The sequence below is a fragment of the Nerophis ophidion genome, linkage group LG16 (assembly GCF_033978795.1).
Source record: "Nerophis ophidion isolate RoL-2023_Sa linkage group LG16, RoL_Noph_v1.0, whole genome shotgun sequence".
NCBI lineage: Eukaryota > Metazoa > Chordata > Actinopteri > Syngnathiformes > Syngnathidae > Nerophis > Nerophis ophidion.
In genome coordinates this window covers 25,551,559-25,577,956 of record NC_084626.1, presented here as the reverse complement: position 1 = coordinate 25,577,956, position 26,398 = coordinate 25,551,559, and the positions used below count along the sequence as shown (strand labels likewise).

Sequence of the window (26,398 nt, the reverse complement as noted above, 5' to 3'; positions counted from 1 at the left end):
CACTATGGACTGGACTCTCACTATTATGTTAGATCCACTATGGACTGGACTCTCACATTATTATGCTAGATCCACTATGGACTGGACTCTCACATTATTATGCTAGATCCACTATGGACTGGACTCTCACTATTATGTTAGATCCACTATGGACTAGACTCTGACTATTATGTTAGATCCACTATGGACTGAACACTCAGAGTATTATGTTAGATCGAGTATGGATTGGACTTCCACAATATTATGTTAGATCCACTATGGACTGGACTCTCACATTATTATGTTAGATCCACTATAGACTGGACTCTCACAATCTTATGCTAGATCCACTATGGACTAGACTCTCATTATTATGTTAGATCCACTATGGACTGGACTCCCACTATTATGTTAGATCCACTATGGACTGGACTCTCACAATATTATGCTAGATCCACTATGGACTAGACTCTCACTATTATGTTAGATCCACTATGGACTGGACTCTCACTATTATGTTAGATCCACTGTAGACTGAACTATCACTATTATGTTAGATCCACTATAGACTGGACTCTCACTATTATGTTAGATCCACTATGGACTGGACTCTCACTATTATGTTAGATCCACTATGGACTGAACACTCAGAGTATTATGTTAGATCAAGTATGGATTGGACTTTCATATTATTATGTTAGATCCACTATAGACTGGACTCTCACTATTATGTAAGATCCACTATGGACTGGACTCTCACTATTATGTTAGATCCACTATGGACTGGACTCTCAATATTATGGTAGATTCACTATGGACTGGACTCTCACAATATTATGCTAGATTCACTATGGACTGGACTCTCACTATTATGTTAGATCCACTATGGACTGGACTCTCACTATTATGTTAGATCCACTATGGACTGGACTCTCAATATTATGTTAGATCCACTATGGACTGGACCCCCCCTCCGTGCGTCGGTTGAGGTGGGCAGGGTTGGAGGGGGCGGGTTGTATAATGTAGCCCTGAATATTCAGGGATGCATGGGATTCTGGGTATTTTTTCTCTTGTGTTTATGTTGTGTTACAATGCGGATGTTCTCCAGAAATGTGTTCGTCATTCTTTTTTGGTGTGGGTTCCCAGTCTGGCGCATATTAGTAAGAGTGTTAAAGTTGTTTATATCACAACCCTCAGTGTGACCTGCATGGCTGTTGAACAAGTCAAGTATGCCTTGCAGTCACTTTGGTGTATCAGCAAAGGCTGCATACTACGTGACAGACAGCGTTGTGCAATAGCGGGCGGGATGACAAGTTTTAGAGGACTGTTAAGGCATTGCTATCAGGGCACGCCCTCAATATTATCGACTAAGTGAAAATCCGGGAGAGGTATTCAACTCCGGAAGTCTCTCGGGATAATCGGGGACGCCAGCAATTATGCAGCTGAGCCACATTGGAGCGACCATAGAGCCGCATGCGGCTCCGGAGCCACGGGTTGCCGACCCCTGGCCTGTAATATACACATTACAGTACCAAAGACAAACAATAAGTGACGAAAAAGTCCCGTCCATCCATTTCCTACTGCTTGTCCCATAATCAATAAAATAGCCAATGATCATATACCTGCTGCAGCCTGCTGGCAGTGAACTGCATGGCCTGATGGTGCTGCTGCTCCAGCATGTCCATGTGGAGGTCGTCCAAGAAGTCATTCCTGTCATCATCCATCCAGCCCTCATCCAGCTGTGACATCACATACTTTATTAATAGCGAGAAATAATCCACAGAAGCCAACTCATTCATAAAAAATGGTGTATAGTGTGCGTTTGATGTTGGACTTAAGTATAAACCCAGTTTCCATATGTGAACATGCCCTTTCCCAACTACTTTGGCACATTTTGCAGCCATGACATTTTAAGTTAATTGTTTGCACACACACGAAAAAAAATAAAGTTTATGAGTTTGAACATCAAATATCTTGTCTTTGTACTGCATTCAATTGAATCTGGGTTGAAAATGATTTGCAAATCATTGTATTCTGTTTATATTTACATCTAACCAGAGGTGGGTAGAGTAGCCAGAAATTGTACTCAAGTAAGAGTACAGTTACTTTAGAGATTTATTACTCAAGTAAAAGTAAGGAGTAGTCACCCAAATATTTACTTGAGTAAAAGTAAAAAGTATGTTGTGAAAAAACTACTCAAGTACTGAGTAACTGATGAGTAACCTGTTTGTTTAATGATTACGGCAACAAGTAATGCACAAAAACATAAAAATAGCAATGAGCAAATTCATAGCCAGGAATATCTCTTAAGCAACTAAAAAAATAATATATATCAAATAATAATACATTAAAATAAAAAATAAAAATACGGCAAATTGAGCCACAATAACTTAACAGCACCATAGGCTCAGTAGGCATTTATTGATTGATTGAAACTTGTATTATTAGATTGCACAGTACAGTACATATTCCGTACAATTGACCACTAAATGGTAACACCCCAATAAGTTTTTCAAAGTTAATCAATTACTTAATAAATGACCAAGTCGAGGTGATCTACCTCATATATACATACACACACACACACATATATATATATATATATATATATATATATATATATATATATATATATATATATATATATATATATATATATATATATATATATATATATATATATATATATATATATACACGTTGGGAAGACTATGTCTCCCGGCTGGCCTGGGAACGCCTCGGGATCCCCCGGGAAGAGCTAGACGAAGTGGCTGGAGATAGGGAAGTCTGGGCTTCCCTGCTTAGGCTGCTGCCCCCGCGACCCGACCTCGGATAAGCGGAAGATGATGGATGGATGGATGGATGGATGGATATATATATATATATATATATATATATATATATATATATATATATATATATATATCCATCCATCCATTTTCTACCGCTTATTCCCTTTTGGGGTCGCGGGGGGCGCTGGCGCCTATCTCAGCTACAATCGGGCGGAAGGCGGGGTACACCCTGGACAAGTTGCCACCTCATCGCAGGGCCAACACAGATAGACAGACAACATTCACACTCACATTCACACACTAGGGCCAATTTAGTGTTGCCAATCAACCTATCCCCAGGTGCATGTATATATATATATATATATATATATATATGTATATACATACATACATTTATATATACAGTATATGATTTATAGTTATTTATTTTGCCGTTTTTGTTGACATTTTAAAGGTCTTTTACATGCATGTTTAACATATAGATTCCTATCTTTCATGAAGACAAGAATATCAGTTGGTGTATTACCTGATTCTGATGACTTGCATTGATTGGAATCAGACAGTATAGTGCCGATAATGTCCACATTTTCAAATGGAGGAGAAAAAAAGTTCCTCCTTTCTGTCTAATACCACATGAAAGTCGTTGGTTTTTGGCATCTTATTTGTCCAGCTTCCATATTGGTTTTTATACACTTTACAAGAAATACATTGGCGGCAAACTCCGTAGCTTGCTAGCTTGTTTGCGCCGGCTTTCGGAGACTCTTATTTTGTTAGCGCAGGCGCCATGGAGCGGCGCTTTTATTGTGAAGACAGGAACTGTGCGATCAGTCTTTAGGCTTTTGACGGGAAGTACGGTTGAAATAAAAAGTGTCTTTTTTCCTTTATACTTTTCATTAATTGATTGATACTTTTATTAGTAGATTGCACAGTACAGTACATATTCCGCACAATTGACCACTAAATGGTAACACCCCAATAAGTTTTTCAACATGTTGGGTTAATACATGTGACGGTCACATGACAACCTGGTTTTATTTGATTGGTCCAACGTCACCAGTGACTGCATTTGATTGGTGAAACGCAGACAAGCCTAGTTCCTACTTTGAATGCGTGTCTGACAAAATCAAAACAAACAAAGCGTGCATTAACAGCAGATTGTAGATAAATGGAGCGGAGTAAAAGTAGCGTTTCTTCTCTATAAATATACTCAAGTAAAAGTAAAAGTATGTTGCATAAAAACTACTCGTAGAAGTACAATTTATCCCAAAAGTTACTCAAGTAGATGTAACGGAGTAAATGTAGCGCGTTACTACCCACCTCTGCTTCTAACACAATTCCCCAACTCATATGGAAACAAGGTTTGCACACAGATAATACCAATAAGTATTTTTATTTTTTTGTGGAATTTACTAAAGATTTAAAGGACCTGTATCTCTGGTCTGGCAACCAGGAGAGAGATGTTCTGGTTCCCTTCACTGGTCAGCAACACGACTGCATCTTCGCGGTTTTGGATCTCGATGCCGTTGATCTTAAAAACATGATAATAAACTGTTAGAAAATAAACACCTTTCTCCAATAAAACTATGTTTTTTTTCCCCCCTGAGATTAATCAATGAATGAATACAAAACAGAAAGATGGCAAAAGTGGGGGGAAAAAAATACACGTGAAACCCAAAGCTTGTAAGCAAAGTATCATTCAAATAATTAATGAAGTATTGCAATTGTAAAAAAAAAATCAATTAAAGCATAATTAAGACGTCTTACCTGGACGATTTTATCCCCCTCTCTAATTCGGCCATCTTTGGCTGCGATGCTGTTCGGATCGATCTGCAATGAGAGTGAAGTGAATTGTGAAGTGAATTATATTTATATAGCGCTTTTTCTCTAGTGACTCAAAGCGCTTAACATAGTGAAACCCGATATCTAAGTTACACTTAAACCAGTGTGGGTGGCACTGGGAGCAGGTGAGTAAAGTGTCTTGCTCAAGGACACAACGGCAGTGACTAAGATGGCAGAAGCGGGAATCGAACCCGCAACCCTCCAGTTGCCGACACGGCCACTCTACCAACCGAACTATACCGAGTGAAAAGGATACACAACGATCTCTCAGTCGTGTTTGATGGTAAAAAAAAAATTATAGGGATGGAGATTCCCGATAAGGAGGGGGGGGTTGCCCACATATGCGGTCCTCTCCAAGGTTTCTCATCGTCATTCACATCGACGGGGTGAGTTTTTCCTTGCCCTTATGTGGGCTCTGTACCGCGGATGTTGTTGTGGCTTGGGCAGCCCTTTGAGACACTTGTGATTTAGGCAACCTTGAGACCTCGGGAGTTGCCCGTTTCTTAGTTGAAAGATGTCTTAATGACGATTAATTCACACAAGATTAAAAAATGTGACAACCAACTCTATTCTTCTCTAAATTAGCTCTGCTTTGAGTTCAAGGCGACACCTTCCTGGGGACAGAAACCGTTTTTTGATCTGGATCACTGGATTCAGGATTTTTTCAAATTATTTTTTACTATTGGGAGCTAGGGCATGGCAGAGGTCTGCACTCTCAGATTTGTCTTCTTTGTTAAAAGATGTCTTAAGGACGGTCAATCCACACTTGATCAAAAAATGTGACAACCAACTCTATTCTTCTCTAAAGTAGCTCTGGTTTGAGTCCAATGCCACACCATCCTGGGCCAGAAGCATTTTTTTGATCTGGATCACTGGATTCAGGATTTTTTCAAATGATTTTTACTATTGGGAGCTAGGGCATGGCAGAGGTCTGCACTCTCAGATTTATCTTCTTAGTTGAAGATGTCTTAATGACGGTCAATTAACACAAGGTTAAAAAATGTGACAACCAACTCTATTCTTCTCTAAAGTAGCTCTGGTTTTAGTCCAATGCTACACCATCCTGGGGACAGAAGCAGTTTTTTGATCTGGATCACTGGATTGAGGATTTTTTCAAAGGATTTTTACTATTGGGAGCTAGGGCATGGCAGAGGTCTGCACTCTCAGATGTGCTTTCTTAGTTGAAGATGTCTTAAGGACGGTCAATTAACACAAGGTTAAAAAAATGTGACAACCAACTAGATTCTTCTCCAAAGCAGCTCTGCTTTGAGTTCAAGGCCACACCATCCTGGGGACAGGAACCGTTTTTTGATCTGGATCACTGGACTCAGGATTTTTTCAATGGATTTTACTATTGGGAACTAGGGCATGGCAGAGGTCTGCACTCTCAGATTTGCCTTCTTTGTTGAAAGATGTCTTAATGACGATTAATTCACACTATATTAAAAAAAATGTGACAACCAACTCTATTCTTCTCTAAAGTAGCTCTGGTTTTAGTCCAATGCCACACTATCCTGGGGACAGAAGCAGTTTTTTGATCAGGATCACTGGATTCAGGATTTTTTCAAATGATTTTTACTATTGGGAGCTAGAGCTTGGCAGAGGTCTGCACTCTCAGATTTACCTTCTTAGTTGAAGATGTCTTAAAAACGGTCAATTAACACAAGGTTAAAAAAATGTGACAACCATCTCGATTTTTCTCTAAAGTAGCTCTGCTTTCAGTTCAAGGCGACACCTTCCTGGGGACAGGAACCGTTTTTTGATCTGGATCACTGGATTCAGGACTTTTTTAAAGGATTTTTACTATTGGGAGCTAGGGCATGGCAGAGGTCTGCACTCTCAGATTTGCCTTCTTTGTTGAAAGATGTCTTAATGACGGTCAATTAACACAAGGTTAAAAAACGTGACAACCAACGCGATTCTTCTCCAAAGCAGCTCTGCTTTTAGTTCAAGGCCACACCATCCTGGGGATGAAGTAGTTTTTTGATCTGGATCACTAGATTGAGGATTTTTTCTGAGGATTTTTTCAAGGGATTTTTACTATTGGGAGCTAGGGCATGGCAGAGGTCTGCACTCTCATATTTGCCTTCTTTGTTGAAAGATGTTTTAAGGACGGTCAATTCACACTAAATTAAAAAGTGTGACAACCAACTCTATTCTTCTCTAAAGTAGCTCTGGTTTCAGTCCAATGCCACACGTTCCTGGGGACAGAAGCAGTTTTTTAATCAGGATCACTGGATTCAGGATTTTTTCAAAGGATTTTTACTATTGGGAGCTAGGGCATGGCAGAGGTCTGCACTCTCAGATTTGCCTTCTTTGTTGAAAGATGTCTTAAGGACGGTCAATTAACACAAGGTTAAAAATGTGACAACCAACACTAGTCTTCTCTAAAGCAGCTCGGTTTGAGTCCAATGCCACATAATCCTGGGGGGACAAAAGCAGTTTTTTGATCTGGATCAGTGGATTCAGGATTTTTTCAATGGATTTTTACTATTGGGAACTAGGGCATGGCAGAGGTCTGCACTCTCAGATTTGCCTTCTTTGTTGAAAGATGTCTTAAGGACGGTCAATTAACACAAGGTTAAAAAATGTGACAACCAACGCGATTCTTCTCCAAAGCAGCTCTGCTTTGAGTTCAAGGCTACACTGTCCTGGGGACAAAGCAGTTTTTTGATCTTGATCACTAGATCGAGGATTTTTTCAAAGGATTTTTACTATTGGGAGCTAGGACATGGCAGAGGTCTGCACTCTCAGATTTGCCTTCTTTGTTGAAAGATGTTTTAAGGACGGTCAATTCATACTAAATTAAAAAGTGTGACAACCAACTCTATTCTTCTCTAAAGTAGCTCTGGTTTGAGTCCAATGCCACACCATCCTGGGGGCAGAAGCAGTTTTTTGATCAGGATCACTGGATTCAGGATTTTTTCAAAGGATTTTTACTATTGGGAGCTAGGGCATGGCAGAGGTCTGCACTCTCAGATTTGCCTTCTTAGTTGAAAGATGTCTTAATGACGATTAATTCACACTAGATTAAAAAATGCGACAACCAACTCTATTCTTCATTAAAGTAGCTCTGCTTTGAGTTCAAGGCCACACCTTCCTGGGGACAGAAGCAGTTTTTTGATCTGGATCACTGGATTCAGGACTTTTTCAAAGGATTTTTACTATTGGGAGCTAGGGCATGGCAGAGGTCTGCACTCTCAGATTTGTTTTCTTAGTTGAAAGATGTCTTAAGGACGGTCAATTCTATCCACACTAGATCAAAAAATGTGACAACCAACTCTATTCTTCTCTAAAGTAGCTCTGGTTTGACTCCAATGCCACACCATCCTGGGGACAGAAGCAGTTTTTCTGATCTGGATCACTGGAATCAGGATTTTTTCAAAGGATTTTTACTATTGGGAGCTAGAGCTTGGCAGAGGTCTGCACTCTCAGATTTGTCTTCTTTGTTAAAAGATGTCTTAATGACGGTCAATTAATACGAGATTAAAAAGTGTGACAACCAACTCTATTCTCCTCTAGTGTAGCTCTGGTTTGAGTCCAATGCCACACCATCCTGGGGACAGAAGCAGTTTTTTGATCTGGATCACTGGATTCAGGACTTTTTCAAAGGATTTTTACTATTGGGAGCTCGGGCATGGCAGAGGTCTGCACTCTCAGATTTATCTTCTTAGTTGAAAGATGTCTTAATGACGATTAATTCACACTAGATTAAAAAATGCGACAACCAACTCTATTCTTCATTAAAGTAGCTCTGCTTTGAGTTCAAGGCCACACCTTCCTGGGGACAGAAGCAGTTTTTTGATCTGGATCACTGGATTCAGGACTTTTTCAAAGGATTTTTACTATTGGGAGCTAGGGCATGGCAGAGGTCTGCACTCTCAGATTTGTTTTCTTAGTTGAAAGATGTCTTAAGGACGGTCAATTCTATCCACACTAGATCAAAAAATGTGACAACCAACTCTATTCTTCTCTAAAGTAGCTCTGGTTTGACTCCAATGCCACACCATCCTGGGGACAGAAGCACTTTTTCTGATCTGGATCACTGGAATCAGGATTTTTTCAAAGGATTTTTACTATTGTGAGCTAGGGCATGGCAGAGGTCTACGCTCTCAGATTTGCTTTCTTCGTTGAAAGAAGTCTTAAGGATGGTCAATTCTATCCACACTAGATTAAAAAATGTGACAACCAACTCTCGTCTTCTCTAAAGTAGCTCTGGTTTGAGTCCAATGCCACACCTACCTGGGGACAGAAGCAGTTTTTTGGGCGGTTTATCCTGCCAATGACTTGTTTCCCCCAACAACAGTAATACTGAAGCCAGGTTTAAAGAATGAAGTTGAACACTGAAGAATAGAATGAGGCGTGGCTCAGATGGTAGAACGGCCAACCAGAAACCTGGGGTTCCTGGTTCGAATCCAGCTTCCATCATCAGTTTCCCTTGTGGAGCAATACAGTTTGTCTAAGTCTTGGGCAAGACACTTTTCCTAAGACACTGGTGTAAACGTAGCGTAAGTCTAAATAACGGGTTTCTTAATATATAATTCACTTCATTTCAAAGTGTATAAATCTGGAGAAAAGGTAGATAAAAGCGACATGGTCTCAGTCTACCTCACTGATGTAGATCCCAGCTTCGTCCTCGTCGTCAGTCCTGTAGCAGATCGTCAGGCCGAGCTTCTCCTGGACGTTGGCTCGGTACAGATCTACCTCCTGTTGACACATATTTCGCGCACTTTAACGTCAAGTAAGAAGTCAAACACATTTGTCATGAACCATCGAGCGGGAAAGTGTCGACTCCGAAACGGAGTAAGTCAATCACCGCAATTAATCTGGCCGCTAAACACAGAGCGGCCTTTGGCGTACTGAGAGGCTCGGTGACAGAATGAGGAACGATGCGGCGAACAGAAGGCGGTCGTGGTCCTGCTTCCACTTGTCAACACCTGTAATCTGCTAGATCCAGGTACCGATAGCAGCCGTGTCGTTCTATAAGGGCAGGATGAGGCCTCCGTCTGGGGTCAACGCACAAAAGTGGGTCGAAGCTCCAGGATGTGTGTTAGCAAATACAAACCCTGTTTCCACATGAGTTGGGAAATTGTGTTAGATGTAAATATAAACAGAATGCAATGATTTGCAAATCATTTTCAACCCATATTCAATAGAATGCACTACAAAGACAAGATATTTGATGTTCAAACTAATAAACTTTGTTTTTTTTGCAAATAATAATTAACTTAGAATTTGATGGCTGCAAAACGTGCCAAAGTAGTTGGGAAAGGGCATGTTCACCACTGTGTCACATCACCTTTTCTTTTAACAACACTCAATAAACGTTTGGGAACTGAGGAAACTAATTGTTGAAGCTTTGAAAGTGGAATTCTTTACCATTCTTGTTTTATGTAGAGCTTCAGTCGTTCAACAGTCCGGGGTCTTGTTGTCGTATTTTACGCTTCATAATGCGCCACACATTTTCGATGGGAGACATGTCTGGACTGCAGACGGGCCAGGAAAGTACCCGCACTCTTTTACTACGAAGCCACGCTGTTGTAACACGTGGCTTGGCATTGTTTTGCTGAAATAAGCAGGGGCGTTCATAATAACTTTGCTTGGATGACGACATATGTTGCTCCAAAACCTGTATAGACCTTTCAGCATTAATGGTGCCTTCACAGATGTGTAAGTTACCCATGCCTTGGGCACTAATACACCCCCATACCATCACAGATGCTGGCTTTTGAACTTTGCGCCTATAACCATCTGAATGGTTATTTTCCTCTTTGTTCTGGAGGATACAACATCCACAGTTTCCAATTATAATTTGAAATGTGGACTCGTCAGACCACAGAACACCTTTCCACTTTGCATCAGTCCATCTTAGATGAGCTCGGGCCCAGCCAAGCCGGCGACGTTCCTGGGTGTTGTTGATAAATGGCTTTCCCTTTGCATAGTAGAGTTTTAACTTGCACTTACAGATGTAGCGACCAACTGTAGTTACTGACAGTGGTTTTATGAAGTGTTCCTGAGCCCATGTGATGATATCCTTTACACACTGATGTCGGTTTTTGATGCAGTACCGCATGAGGGGTCAAAGGTCCGTAATATCATCGCTTATGTGCAGTGATTTCTCCAGATTCTCTGATCCTTTTGATGATTTTACGGACCGTAGATGGTAAAATCCCTAAATTCCTTGCAATAGCCCGTTGAGAAATGTTGTTCTAAAACTGTTCGACAATTTGCTTACAAAGTGGTGACGCTCACCCCATCCTTGTTTGTGAATTACTTAGCATTTCATGGAAGCTGCTTTTATACCCAATCATGGCACCCACCTGTTCCCATTTAGCCTGCACACCTGTGGGATGTTCCAAATAAGTGTTTGATGAGCATTCCTCAACTTGATCAGTATTTATTGTCACCTTCCCCAACTTCTTTGTCACGTGTTGCTGGCATCAAATTCTAAAGTTAATGATTATTTGCAAAAATAAATTGTTCATCAGTTCGAACATCAAATATGTTTGTAGCATATTGAATTGAATATGGGTTGAAAATGATTTGCAGGGAGATGAGGGGAGCAGTGAGCAGCAGCGGTGGCAGCGCCCGGGAATCATTTTTGGTGATTTAACCCCTAATTCCGACCCTTGATGCTGAGTGCCAAGCAAGAAGGTAACGGGTCCCATTTTTATAGTCTTTGGTATGACTGCGCCGGGGTTTGAACTCACGACCAACCGATCTCTAACTACTAGGCCACTGAGCAGTATATCAACCGATACTTGCTTTTTTCTGTCGCTATCGGATTGATATTAAAAATCCGTGTAGGGTCTGGACAGTCTGAGACAAATAAATCCATAACATTTTACTTTTTTCAATGAACACAATTAAATAAACTAAGTATGGATGCCAAACTAACGAGCATAGCAGAGTCTCAGGATGTTTAATGGAACTGATAATTATTTCAAATGGGAGAAATCGCTATCATTAGACACTGTCAGGTCAGTCGATGTTCCGCTGCTCCCCATCTGCCGACCTGAACTTCACCTTCCCGCTCGTCCCCTCAGAGGCATCACTCATTGTTACCCATTGGGGGGGGGGGTGACCCCAGGGCTACATTATGGTCTCATCCAGGCATTGTTAGCGTGCATCCACAGATTCGTCACCGCTGATCTATTATCTGCGGCATCTAATTAACTGCCTTCCCTGGAAGACTTATGAGGCCCTGTCACTAATACGGAACCATGTCGCCATTGTGCATCTGCTGCGGCAAAACCGGGGCGACTTGAATCCTGTCAGGACTCCAAATCGGTAAATATTGGGCTGTTGACCGGAGACACAGAGGCGAGCCGTGGCTTTTTATGGAACAACAAAGGATTTGTTGATGTTGCGTAGTGTGGTCGGGTGAAGCCCAAGATGAAGAATTAAAAAAAAAAAAATTTTTTGAAAATTGATACATTTGCACATTGTTTGGTGTTTGGGTCTGTCGGACCCGTTTTTATTTTTTATCAAAAATAAAAATGATACAATTTGCATCTACATGCTGCCGCTAGGTGACATTATACGCAAATACGGTGTTAGCTTTCACTGTTATGCTGATGACACCCAACTCTACATGCCCCTAAAGCTGACCAACACGCCGGATTGTAGTCAGCTGGAGGCGTGTCTTAATGAAATTAAACAATGGATGTCCGCTAACTTTTTGCAACTTAATGCCAAAAAAACGGAAATGCTGATTATCGGTCCTGCTAGACACCGAACTCTATTTAATAATACAACTCTAACATTTGACAACCAAACAATTAAACAAGCCGACACGGTAAAGAATCTGGGTGTTATCTTCGACCCAACTCTCTCCTTTGAGGCACACATTAAAAGCGTTACTAAAACGGCCTTCTTTCATCTCCGTAATATCGCTAAAATTCGCTCCATTCTGTCCACTAAAGACGCTGAGATCATTATCCATGCGTTTGTTACGTCTCGCCTCGATTACTGTAACGTATTATTTTCGGGTCTCCACATGTCTAGCATTAAAAGATTACAGTTGGTACAAAATGCGGCTGCTAGACTTTTGACAAGAACAAGAAAGTTTGATCACATTACGCCTGTACTGGCTCACCTGCACTGGCTTCCTGTGCACTTAAGATGTGACTTTAAGGTTTTACTACTTACGTATAAAATACTACACGGTCTAGCTCCATCCTATCTTGCCGATTGTATTGTACCATATGTCCCGGCAAGAAATCTGCCTTCAAAGGACTCCGGCTTGTTAGTGATTCCCAAAGCCCAAAAAAAGTCTGCGGGCTATAGAGCGTTTTCCGTTCGGGCTCCAGTACTCTGGAATGCCCTCCCGGTAACAGTTCGAGATGCTACCTCAGTAGAAGCATTTAAGTCTCATCTTAAAACTCATTTGTATACTCTAGCCTTTAAATAGACTCCCTTTTTAGACCAGTTGATCTGCTGTTTCTTTTCTTTTTCTTCTATGTCCCACTCTCCCCTGTGGAGGGGGTCCGGTCCGATCCGGTGGCCATGTACTGCTTGCCTGTGTATCGGCTGGGGACATCTCTGCGCTGCTGATCCGCCTCCGCTTGGGATGGTTTCCTGCTGGCTCCGCTGTGAACGGGACTCTCGCTGCTGTGTTGGATCCGCTTTGGACTGGACTCTCGCGACTGTGTTGGATCCATTGTGGATTGAATTTTCACAGTATCATGTTAGACCCGCTCGACATCCATTGCTTTCCTCCTCTCCAAGGTTCTCATAGTCATTATTGTCACCGACGTCCCACTGGGTGTGAGTTTTCCTTGCCCTTATGTGGGCCTACCGAGGATGTCGTAGTGGTTTGTGCAGCCCTTTGAGACACTAGTGATTTAGGGCTATATAAGTAAACATTGATTGATTGATTGATTAATTTTTCAAACTGACTTTGGCTCATTTTCTGTGAATAACATATATCAGAATTTAATGAACACACACCATAGACCTCCTCTACAGATTTCTTGTCAGGGGTATTTGTTGTTGACGAACCCCAAGATGCAGAGATGGAGGCAGGCATTGAATGGGAAAACATGATTTAATCCAAACTAGACAAAAACAAACAAAAAGCATGCACGTGGGCAGAATAACAAACTAAGGGAGCTAGCACTGGAAGCTAGAAAACAAAAAGGAACTTTAGTATGGAAGCTAGAGGATAACAAACTGGAAATAGCTATTGGCTAACAAAAACAGCTTACGGCTACGACGACCAGGACAAGATGTGGCACGACAGGTAATAGCTGAAATCATGCCGGACACGACAGGTAGCAAAGACACAAGAGTGACATGAGGCAACGACAATACAAATGACAATACAATGATTCAGCAACTGACACAAGACAAAGCTGGTACAAATAAGAGCGGGCTGATTGGCGACAGGTGTGGCCAGGTGCCAATCAGCCTCAGCTGAGGAGGAACACAGCACTCGGGGAACAAGACAGGAAGCTGACAAAATAAGAGCACTAGACAGGAACTAAGGACAGGAAATACTAAACACAGAGGAGAAACGAAAACACAAACAAAGTGTCAGTGGCAAGCCTGACATTTCTTTTACATATAAGATGTGCGGGTCCACTGGATCCGGGGCTGTAATGTAACCAGGAACCTCCCAAATAAAGTAAAAGTACCAATGATTGTCACACACACACACAATAGGTGTGGTGAAATTTGTCCTCTGCATTTGACCCAACCCCTTGAACACCACCTGGGAGGTGAGGGGAGTAATGGGCAGCAGCGGTGCCGCGCCCAGGAATCATTGATGATTTATGAAATAGAGGAAGCACGTGGGCTGGAGCGTAGAGCATAGTTTGGATCTATAACTAGAGTTCAGCCCAAACGTCTCTCCTCATTGAGCCAAATTTAACTCTGTCAACAATTGCCAGACACGACAGGTAGCAAAGACACAAGAGTGATATGTGGCAACGACAATACAATGATCCAGCAACTGACACAAGACAAAGCTGGTACAAATAGGAGCGGGCTGATTGGTAACAGGTGTGGCCAGGTGCCAATCAGCCGCAGCTGAGGAGGAACACACCACTCAGGGAACAAGACAGGAAGCTTACAAAATAAGAGCACTAGACAGGAACTAAGGACAGGAAATACTAAACACAGAGGAGAAACGAAAACACAAACTAACTGTCAGTGGCAAGCCTGACATTTCTATTACATATAAGATGTGCGGGTCCACTGGACCCGGGGCTGTAATGTAACCAGGGACCTCCCAAATAGAGTTAAAGTACCAATGATTGGCACACGCACACCCCCTGGGAAGTGAGGGGAGCAGTGGGCACTAGCGGTACCACGCCCAGGAATCATTGATCAATCAATCAATCAATCAATCAATATTTATTTATATAGCCCTAAATCACAAATGTCTCAAAGGACTGTACAAACCATTATGACTACAACATCCTCGGAAGAACCCACATTGATCATTTATGAAATAGAGGAAGCACGTGGGCTGGACCGTAGAGCATAGTTTGGATCTATAACTAGAGTTCAGCCCAAACGTCTCTCCTCATTGAGCCAAATTTAACTCTGTCTCTGCATGATTCCTTGCTTCTTGTCTGTTTAATAGATGTCATCAGTGTTTGAACCTGACAAATTGGGACTTTTTTTCCCCCTTCCCCTCTTCCCCCGATGTTTACCATTTTCCTACCTTTTTTACGCCCCCGGAGCAACCTGACCCGTGTTCCCATACTGTTTACCCTCTAACTGTGTGTCTGATCTTGGACAAGTTTGTACTTAATAGGGCTGCGAATCTTTGGGTGTCCCACGAGTCGATTCAATATCGATTCTTGGGGTCACGATTTGATTCAAAATCCATTTTTTTCTTCAATGCAACACGATTTTTGATTAAAAATGGATTTTTTTCCGATTTAAAAGGATTCTCTATTCATTCAATACATAGGATTTCAGCAGGATCTACCCCAGTCTGCTGACATGCAAGCAGAGTAGTAGATTTTTGTAAAAAGCTTTTATATTTGTAAAGGACAATGTTTTATCAACTGATTGCAATAATGTACATTTGTTTTCACTATTAAACGAACCAAAAATATGACTTATTTTATCTGTGTGAAAATATTGGACACAGTGTGTTGTCAAGCTTATGAGATGCGATGCAAGTGTAAGCCACTGTGACACTATTGTTCTTTTTTTTATTTGTATAAATGTCTAATAATAATGTCAATGAGGGATTTTTAATCACTGATATGCTGAAATTATAACTAATATTGATACTGTTGTTGATAATATTTTTGTTTCACTACTTTTGGTTTGTTCTGTGTCGTGTTTGTGTCTCCTCTCAATTGCTCTGTTTATTGCAGTTCTGAGTGTTGCTGGGTCAGGTTCGGTTTTGGAATTGGATTGCGTTGTTATGGTATTGCTTTTGGATTGATTAAAAAAAATAAATAGATTATAGATTTTTTTAAAAATTAGAATAGATTCTTGAATCGCACAACGTATTCGAATCGATTTTTTCCCACACCCCTAGCGGTCATGTTGCACAGTTCGGGCGCGGGTTCGAACCAACAACCACAATTCCCCTAGGCAATGAGTCAAAACCGCAGAAAAGTGTCAAATGACAAACTATTCTTTCCTATATCTTTACGATCAGCATTTTTGATCAACTTTTCTTCGACCTTCTCACCCCCTGAACAAAGCGGCTACCCAATACGTTGACGGTGGTTGAAGTGCTGACTTTTAGAATGAACTCGTTTAACTCTTGCGCAAAATACAGCGTCTACCCTAGAGCATGTTCAAAAGAATCCCAGACTGCTGATAGTCACCCTGGATTCCTACTAATATTCATTTTTGTTTCACTACTTTTGGTTTGTTCTGTGTCTCCTCTCAATTGCTCTGTTTATTGCAGTTCTGAGTGTTGCTGGGTCAGGTTCGGTTTTGGAATTGGATTGCGTTGTTATGGTATTGCTGTGTATTGTTTTGTTGGATTGATAAAAAAATAAAAAAATAAAAATAAAAATCTATTAAAAAAAAAGAGAATCGATTCTCAGTAGAAGCATTTAAGTCTCACCTTAAAACTCATTTGTATCCTCTATCCTTTAAATAGACTCCCTTTTTAGACCAGTTGATCTGCCGTTTCTTTTCTTTTTCTTCTATGTCCCACTCTCCCTTGTGGAGGGGGTCCGGTCCGATCCGGTGGCCATGTACTGCTTGCCTGTGTATCGGCTGGGGACATCTCTGCGATGCTGATCCGCCTCCGCTTGGGATGGTTTCCTGCTGGCTCCGCTGTGAACGGGACTCTCGCTCCTGTGTTGGATCCGCTTTGGACTGGACTCTCGCGACTGTGTTGGATCCATTGTGGATTGAACTTTCACAGTATCATGTTAGACCCGCTCGACATCCATTGCTTTCCTCCTCTCCAAGGTTCTCATAGTCATCATTGTCACCGACGTCCCACTGGGTGTGAGTTTTCCTTGCCCTTATGTGGGCCTACCGAGGATGTCGTGGTGGTTTGTGCAGCCCTTTGAGACACTAGTGATTTAGGGCTATATAAGTAAACATTCATTGATTGATTGATTGATTCTGAATTGCACAACGTGAGAATCGCGATTCAAATTCGAATCGATTTTTTCCCCACACCCTTAGAACTGAACATGTGATTTTGTTGCACTTTTTGAATGCAATGACAGTAAAGATCCATCCATCCATAAGCAAACTGCACTGGCACGGATTTGAGTGCAATAATTTCAAGTTTGAAAAGTATTTCAGCGCCTCGACAAGATCCTTACCTCATATTCTAGCTCTTCACGTTCTATGTCCTGATTGATGCCGTCCAGGAAGTCATTGGGGTCGAAGTATTCATGCCCAGGAGGATGCCTGAATAACGACAGGATGAAGGACAAACTGAAAAATGAAATAATCATTTTAAATGGGAAAAACATCATATCTTAATTTAATTTGGTCCCGGATTGGAAAATGGAAGGAGTCAGTGAGCACGTAGTCTGAAGTCAATGCAGACATCTCACTTGAATCAAAAACTGCAGAGCCACCCCAGAGGCTAGTCAGAAATTAATAAGCTCCGTTATTAATTTGACAAGGAAATCAATTAAAACAATCACAATTATTCCTTCAAGTCAGACCGCTGCTGGCCAAAAGGTGTAAAATGTAGTCAGACTCTTGGACTTTCAGGACCTGGCACAGGAGACTATGCAAATACCCATGAACGCAAGACTAGTTAATTTCCCCGTGTTCCCGGGGGGAGTTGTCGACCCCCTGTGACAGGTACGTGTTCCCATCACAGATCAAACACATCCGGTGTGATCGCAGCCCCGCAGGCGGGGAGAGATAATAAGGTGTCACGCTTCCAATTAACGGTCTGTGTGAAAGGTGTGTGTTGGAGTGCTAAGTGACCTCTTAAACACAACACAGGCACGCATCGACTTAAAATCCTGGCGACCCGACGCGCATTTTCAATTCCAAGCTACAATTACTTTTTTCACAATTCTTTCAACTGTTGGCTGACTGGGTATCAATCATCGATTGTATCGATACCATGGTAAGCATTGCAATAGAGTAGGGTTGTCCTGACACCAATATTTAGGTTCTGGTACCAACATTTATTTCAATATTTATCGGTACATTTCTAAATAAAGGAGACCACAAAATATTTTATTATTGGCTTTATCTTAATCCTACGGTACATTAAACATATGTTTCTTATTGCAAGTTTGTCCTTAAATTAAAATAGTGAACATACGAGATTGATACCATGGTAAGCATTGCAACAGAGTAGGGTTGTCCTGACACCAATATTTAGGTTCCGGTACCAAAATGTATTTTGATACTTTTCGGTACTTTTCTAAATAAAGGAGACCGCAAAATATTTTATTATTGGCTTTATTTTAATCCTACCGTATATTAAACATATGTTTCTTATTGCAAGTTTGTCCTTAAATTAAAATAGTGAACATACGAGATCGATACCATGGTAAGCATTGCAATAGAGTAGGGTTGTCCTGACACCAATATTTAGGTTCCGGTACCAAAATGTATCTTGATACTTTTCGGTAGTTTTCTAAATAAAGGAGACCACAAAATGTTTTATTATCGGCTTTATTTTAATCCCACGGTACATTAAACATATGTTTCTTATTGCACGTTTGTCCTTAAATAGAAACAGTGAACAAACGAGATCGTTACCATGGTAATCATTGCAATAGAGTAGGGTTGTCCGGACAACAATATTTAGGTTCCGGTACCAAAATGTATTTTGATACTTTTCGGTACTTTTCAAGATAAAGGAGACCACAAAATATTTTATTATTGGCTTTATTTTAATCCTACCGTACATTAAACATATGTTTCTTATTGCAAGTTTGTCCTTAAATTAAAATAGTGAACATACCAGATCGATACCACGGTAATCATTGCAATAGAGTAGGGTTGTCCTGACACCAATATTTAGGTCCCAGTACCAAAATGTATTTCGATACATTTCGGTACTTTTCTAAATAAAGGAGACCACAAAATATTTTATTATTGGCTTTATTTTAATCCTACGGTACATTAAACATATGTTTCTTATTGCAAGTTTGTTCTTAAATTAAAATAGTGAACATACGAGATTGATACCATGGTAAACATTGCAATAGAGTAGGGTTGTCCTGACACCAATATTTAGGTTCCGGTACCAAAATGTATTTTGATACTTTTCGGTACTTTTCTAAATAAAGGAGACCACAACATTTGTATCATTGCCTTTATTTTAATCCTACGGTACATTAAACATATGTTTCTTATTGCAAGTTTGTCTTTAATTTTAAATAGTGAACATACGAAATGAGTTATCTTTTAGGAGTACGGAAGTAAACAAAGGCTCCTAATTTAGCAGCTGACATATGCAGTAACATATTGTGTCATTTATCATTCTATTATGTTGTCAAAATTATTAAGGACAAGTGGTAGAAAATTAATTATTAATCTACTTGTTCATTTACTGTTAATATGGTCTTACTTTCCCCTTTTAACATGTTCTATCTACACTTCTGTTCAAATGTAATAATCACTTAGTCTTCTGTTGATTTCTATTTTACTGTTTTAATTGATTTTACCCTTTAAAATAGTTTTTAATCATATTTGTTTTTATATTGTTTTTATTGGTTTTATATTTATTTATTTTTTTGTTTTCATTCAGTCATTGGTGGAGCATAATATATATATATATATACTTTTTTTTATTTTTATTTTTTATTTTTTATTTTTTTTACTGTTTTAATTGATTTTACCCTTTAAAATAGTTTTTAATCATATTTGTTTTATATTGTTTTTATTGGTTTTATATTTATTTATTTTTTGTTTTTATTCAGTCATTGGTGGAGCATAATATATATATATATATATATATACATATATATATATATATATATATATATATATATACATTTTTTTTAAATTCAATTTAATTTATTTATTTATTTATTTTTTTTAATTTTTTTTTACAATTGTTTTTAACATGGCTGTGCAGCACTTTGGAAACGTTATTGTTGTTTAAATGTGCTATATAAATAAAGTGGATTGGATTGGATTGGATTGTTGTTTCACACTTAAAATTCATTTTGGATGAGACCACAAAAGGGACAAGCGGTAGAAATGGACGGATGGAGACCACAAATTTGGTCTCCAAGCATCATACATTGGTCATAGTCAAAGTCCTCATGTGTCCAGGGACATAATTCCTGAGTTTATAATATCCATCCATCCATCCATTTTCTACCGCTTATTCCCTTTTGGGGTCGCGGGGAGTTTATAATGTATACATTTTAAAAAAAAGGAAAAAATATGTTGTGATGCTAAAAAAAAATTATCAATGTAATCATAGTAGTATCGACTAGATACGCTCTTGTACTTGGTATCATTACAGTGGATGTCAGGTGTATTTTCACCTGTGGCGTTTGTTTACATTGTGACACCGGTGAGCTACGGTGTGCAGCGAAGCATTTTTAACTATTCCTCGTCCTGCAGGGATGATACCTGTAAGAAACTTACTTTGTCGCCATGGAGGCGAGGATTAGTGATTTAGAAGTAGCTAAAAGCCGCAGTCTGTCTTAAAGCGTTTCAGTGTTAAAACTTCCCCTGTATCGTTAGTTTTTGGAGCCAAAATGCGTCCGTTCTCCCTTTTCTGTCTACAGCTGTGCCTGCTTGTAAGTACTCTGTGATTGTGCGCTGCCGAACATGCTCCTCTGCTCGTAAACCAGCAGTGTCAAGACGCGTCTTCATGCCCGTTAAAAAGAAGGGACCGGTACTTTTTAGAGGCGGTATAGTACCGCATAGGATTCATTACTATTGCAGTAGGTACCGGTATACCGTACAACCCTAATATAGAGTGGAACCTCGATCTACGAACACTTCTATGTGCGACATTTTTTGTTTACGAACCTTTGCATCGTGCCAAATATGCCTCTGTGTGCGAGCAATGTCTTGGCTTACAAACGGGACGGGCAAGCAACACTTCTGACAAGTTTATTTTCCACAATTATCGCACATTGCCAATCAGCCGCAGCTGAGGGGAAAACAGCAAACAGGAAGCTGAACCAAAATAAGAGTGCTGACAGGAACTAAGGACAGGAAATACTAAACACACACAGAGGAAAAACTAAAACACAAACAAACTGTCAGTGGCAAGCCTGACAATACGTTTACTAAACAATCTGTCACTCCTAATCGATAAATCCCATGAAATCTTTTTCTTCGATGACGCTTCTAAACAACTCTGCCAACTCCAAAGGTATGCGCCGCTTCCTCTTGTCGTTTTCTGCTGCATATTTCACTACGTCCAGCTTGTAATCTGCAGTACATGATTTCCTTTTTGGTCTAATTTTTGTTCAGCCCTTCTCAGTTTTTACAAGTTACCGCCAACGATGGAATGATCCATTTGAATAGCTACGGCAGTAGCTATATAGCAGTTAGCATTCCATGACCCACAATGCACTTCTGCCATGACCCTATCCGCCAAATTCTTATCGGTTGACGCGTGTGTGACGATTGCTTACATTTTCTTCGTCTCTTCCGCGAATTAGATAAATAATATTATTTCATATTTTAGGGTAATGTGTTAATAATTTCACACATAAGTCGCTACGGAGTATAAGTCGCACCCCCGGCCAAACGATGAAAAAAACTGCGACTTATAGTCCGAAAAATACGGTAACTTATTGCAAAACAACATGAAAAAAAAGGCTTTCTACCAGTTAGATTGAAATACAAAATTGGCAAGCTACACATTCCATAGACCGGACTGGGATTCCGTAGACCGGACTGGCACTTACGTGTCCGGAAGCAGGTATTCCTCAAGCACGGTCAAGGAGGGCGACGGTTGCTGCAGCTGGGTAAGGGTAAGGGGCATGATGTGCTGCATGGTGATTTCTGTCTGGGTGCTGATATCTGACATCTGCAAGTCGCTGGTAGGGCTGACCACTTTGGGCGGTGGGGCGCGGCGCAAAACCTGCACCATGATGGGGTCCTTGGCGGTACGGAAGGCCTCCACCGCCTGATCATGAGTTGCTGTTGAGAGATCTTTGCTGTTGACCTGAAAGAAGGAGCACAGAAAAAAAATATATTTTTACAGAACTGAAAACACAATTTGTCATGCAAGATGTATCATTCATGATCATTACAGTCATTTAACTGTAAAATACAAAACCGGTGAAATTTTTAAGCTTTTCAAGTGGAATTTTTTCTCATTCAGGCCAGTCTAGTACCCGCCCTCTTGTACTATGAAGCTACGCTTTTGTAACACGTGGCTTGGCATTGTCTTGCTGAAATAAGCAGGGGGGTCCACGGATGCAACATATGTTGCTCCAAAACCTGTATGTACCTTTCAGCATTAATGGTGTCTTCACAGATGTGTAAGTTACCCATGCCTTGGGCACTAATACACCCCCATACCATCATAGCTGCTGGTTTTTAAACTTTGCGCCTGGAATAATCCGGTTGGTTCTTTTCCTCTTTGTTCCGGAGGACACAACTTCCACAGTTTCGAAAAACAATATAAAATGTGAACTCGTCAGACCACAGAACACTTTTACACTTTTCATCAGTCCATCTTAGGTGAGCTCGGGCCCAGCGAAGCCGGCAGCGTTTCTGGGTGTTGTTGATAAATGGCTTTCTCTTTGCATAGGAGAGTTCTAACTTGCACTTACAAATGTAGCGACAAACTGTAGTTAGTGATAGGAGTTTTCTGAAGTGTTTCTGAGCCCATGTGGTGATATATTTTACACACTGATGTTGGTTGTTGATACAGTACCACCTGAGGAATCCCTCAAATGTCCCTCAGGCGGTACATTTGTGGTGTGTTCAAAATATTTTGGAAGCATACAGTAACTTATCGGGCTTCACGGTGGCAGAGGGGTTAGTGCGTCTGCCTCCCAATACGAAGGTCCTGCCGTCCTGGGTTCAAATCCAGGCTCGGGATCTTTCTGTGTGGAGTTTGCATGTTCTCCCCGTGAATGCGTGGGTTCCCTCCGGGTACTCCGGCTTCCTCCCACCTCCAAAGACATGCACCTGGGGATAGGTTGATTGGCAACACTAAATTGGCCCTAGTGTGTGAATGTGAGTGTGAATGTTGTCCATCTATCTGTGTTGGTCCTGCGATGAGGTGGCGATTTGTCCAGGGTGTACCCCGCCTTCCGCCCGATTGTAGCTGAGATAGGCGCCAGCGCCCCCCGCGACCCCAAAAAGGGAATAAACGGCAGAAAATGGATGGATGGATGGACAGTAACTTATCCAATTGTTTTTTAGGACATTGGTGTCCCAGGATACGTGTGTCAAGTTATTCAAGATAGCTGTCTTTTGGTTAATGGTAATGCGTTAAGTTGCGAGTAAAATATCCGGTGACGAGCCTCCCAACCGGCGTAGAAAATGCCACAGTGCCAAATGTCAATTCGTAAGATCTGACAAAAACGCCAATGTCTTACTTGCTAGCACTAGCTTATAGCTATGGATTGATATAATTTGGTTTTTCCAACAAGTGGAATGAAGTAAGTGAGTCAAAAATGTGTGTAGCTCATTGTTGGGTCTTAAGCGCCCCCTAGAGGGCCGCCAAAAAATGTTTCTTAGCTGTGGTCTGTATGGGCTGCAGCGGTACTCGGCCGTAATACACTTTTTCACCACCTATGACAGTATTAGACACACAGATGAAATCTGGCGTTAAAGTCATAGAAGTCTCTAAAGCGCAAAAATTATGACTAAAGTGGGGAAGATATATTTTCATTTGCACTTTAATCTTATTGACAGTTTATTTTAGAAACCTACATCAATAGTATTTATTATCAGTTTTGATGAATCCCTTCTTTTGCAGTATATTTGATTAGTATTTATTTTTAGGTTCTTATTTTTTAGGCTTCACCTGTTAAACTGTAAGCAGGTTAGATATAATAATTGAATCCGATTAGAATCATAGAAAACAATTATAAGCGGCGGTACTACTGTATATTTATTTCACGGTGCGAGCTGTGTCACCGAATTAAATCAACTCTATTCCGAGGTACTACTGTGTTTACTTAATAAGACATGAAACCGCCTTGAACAGAGAATAATATTCTTCTTGGCTAACGAGTCATTAGTATGTGAGGTTATGTTACCGAGTCAGAGTCAGACCAAACACAACAAAACTTTAATTAAGTGTACCCTTTCTTGAATTAATCAAAAATAATTACGTACATGCAAGGTCTTTACTTTAGCAAAGTCCGGAAATAGAGTATTTAACCTCCCGTCACAAACCTTGGATTATGTGCCATCTATTAACCCGAGAAGATTAATTGAAGTAAAAGGTTCAGGCATAGAGGAGGATAACAGATGGGACTTGAACCAACCTACATAAGAACTCAAAGTTCACGGTTCTTCAAAGGGCTGATTTCAGTTAAGTGTGTAATACGACTAATAGTCGTTTTTGAACAAGGTTATTTGGGTTTGAAAGCCAGAGCCCCTTTTGCACTTTACCCAGGAACGAAGCAACATTTGTATGGTCTCGGATGTACTTCCTTTGCAGGGCATGGATGGATCAACATGACTACTTTAAAGGGGAACATTATCACCAGACCTATGTAAGCGTCAATATATACCTTGATGGTGCAGAAAAAAGAACATCTATTTTTTTAACCGATTTCCAAACTCTGAATGGGTGAATTTTGGCGAATTAAACGCCTTTCTGTTTATTGGAGGCGATGACGTCAGGATGTGACATCGCCGAGGTAACACACCCGCCATTTTCATTTTCAACACATTACAAACACCGGGTCTCAGCTCTGTTATTTTCCGTTTTTTTTATTATTTTTTGGAACCTTGGAGACATCATGCCTGGTCGGTGTGTTGTCGGAGGGTGTAACAACACTAACAGGGAGGGATTCAAGTTGCACCACTGGCCCGAAGATGCCGAAGTGTCTGCCGCCAGACCTCCATTGAATGTGCTGGAGTTTCTCCACATTTTACCGGCGATGCTAAGACAGACATGGCAAAGAGATGTATGGATAACCTGCAGAAGCATTTAAGTCTCACCTTAAAATTCATCTGTATACTCTAGCCTTTAAATAGACCTCATTTTTAGACCAGTTGATCTGCCAATTATTTTATTTTTTCTCCTATGTCCCCCCTCCCTTGTGGAGGGGGTCCGGTCCGATGACCATGGATGAAGTACTGGCTGTCCAGAGTCGAGACCCAGGATGGACCGCTCGTCGGGACCCAGGATGGACCGCTCGCCTGTGTATCGGTTGGGGACATCTCTACGCTGCTGATCCGCCTCCACTTGAAATGGTTTCCTGTGGACGGGACTCTCGCTGCTATCTTGGATCCGCTTGAACTGAACTCTCGCGGCTGTGTTGGAGCCACTATGGATTGAACTTTCACAGTATCATGTTAGACCCGCTCGACATCCATTGCTTTCGGTCCCGTAGAGGGGAGGTCCTCTCCAAGGTTTCTCATAGTCAGCATTGTCACTGGCGTCCCACTGGATGTGAATTCTCCCTGCCCACTGGGTGTGAGTTTTCCTTGCCCTTTTGTGGGTTCTTCCGAGGATGTTGTAGTCGTAATGATTTGTGCAGTCCTTTGAGACATTTGTGATTTGGGGCTATATAAATAAACATTGATTGATTGATTGATGCATTTGCAACGATAGTCAACGAAATCACAAAGGTGAGTTTTGTTGATGTTGACTGCCAGCTAATCGATGCTAACATGCTACGCTAATCGATGCTAACATGCTATTTACCGGCGGTGCTAAAGCAGACATGGCACAGAGATGTATGGATAACCTGTAGATGCATTTGCAACTATATTACGTTTCCTTCCACCCACATTTAATGCGAAAAAAAAACACTTACCAATCGACAGATTTAAGTTGCTGTCAAAAGATGCAAAAGTCCTGATCGTTTGGTCCGCACATTTTACCGGCGATGCTAACGCAGCTATTCGGCCATGCTATGGCTATGAATAGCGTCAATAGCTATTCGCTCAATAGCTTCAGTTTCTTCTTCAATACTTTCATACTCCAACCATCCGTTTCAATACATGCGTAATCTGTTGAATCGCTTAAATCGCTGAAATCTGAGTTTGAATCCGAGCTAATGTCGCTATATCTTGCTGTGGTATTCCCATTGTTTGTTTACTTTGGCAGCACTGTGTGACGTCACAGGGAAATGGATAGTGGTTTCGAAGATAGCGAAAATAAGGCACTTTAAAGCTTTATTTAGGGATATTCCGAGACCGGTAAAATTTGGACAAAAACTTCAAAAAATACAACAAGCCACTGGGAACTGATTTTT

The 26,398-nt window shown here is 40.8% G+C and overlaps 1 protein-coding gene across 6 annotated transcripts in view; it reads right to left on the bottom strand.

The window, feature by feature from the left end:
* pdzrn3b (PDZ domain containing RING finger 3b) overlaps nucleotides 1–26,398 on the bottom strand; it is a 378,976-nt gene that overhangs the window by 9,387 nt on the left and 343,191 nt on the right. For all 6 annotated transcript variants that reach the window (XM_061874751.1, XM_061874752.1, XM_061874753.1 and 3 more), the window contains 6 exons: nucleotides 21,911–22,170; nucleotides 17,375–17,462; nucleotides 9,219–9,317; nucleotides 4,536–4,598; nucleotides 4,198–4,299; nucleotides 1,602–1,718 (listed from right to left, as the gene is read on the bottom strand). In XM_061874751.1, the coding sequence (XP_061730735.1) occupies nucleotides 1,602–1,718; nucleotides 4,198–4,299; nucleotides 4,536–4,598; nucleotides 9,219–9,317; nucleotides 17,375–17,462; nucleotides 21,911–22,170 (729 nt within the window). The remainder of the gene's footprint in view (nucleotides 1–1,601; nucleotides 1,719–4,197; nucleotides 4,300–4,535; nucleotides 4,599–9,218; nucleotides 9,318–17,374; nucleotides 17,463–21,910; nucleotides 22,171–26,398) is intronic.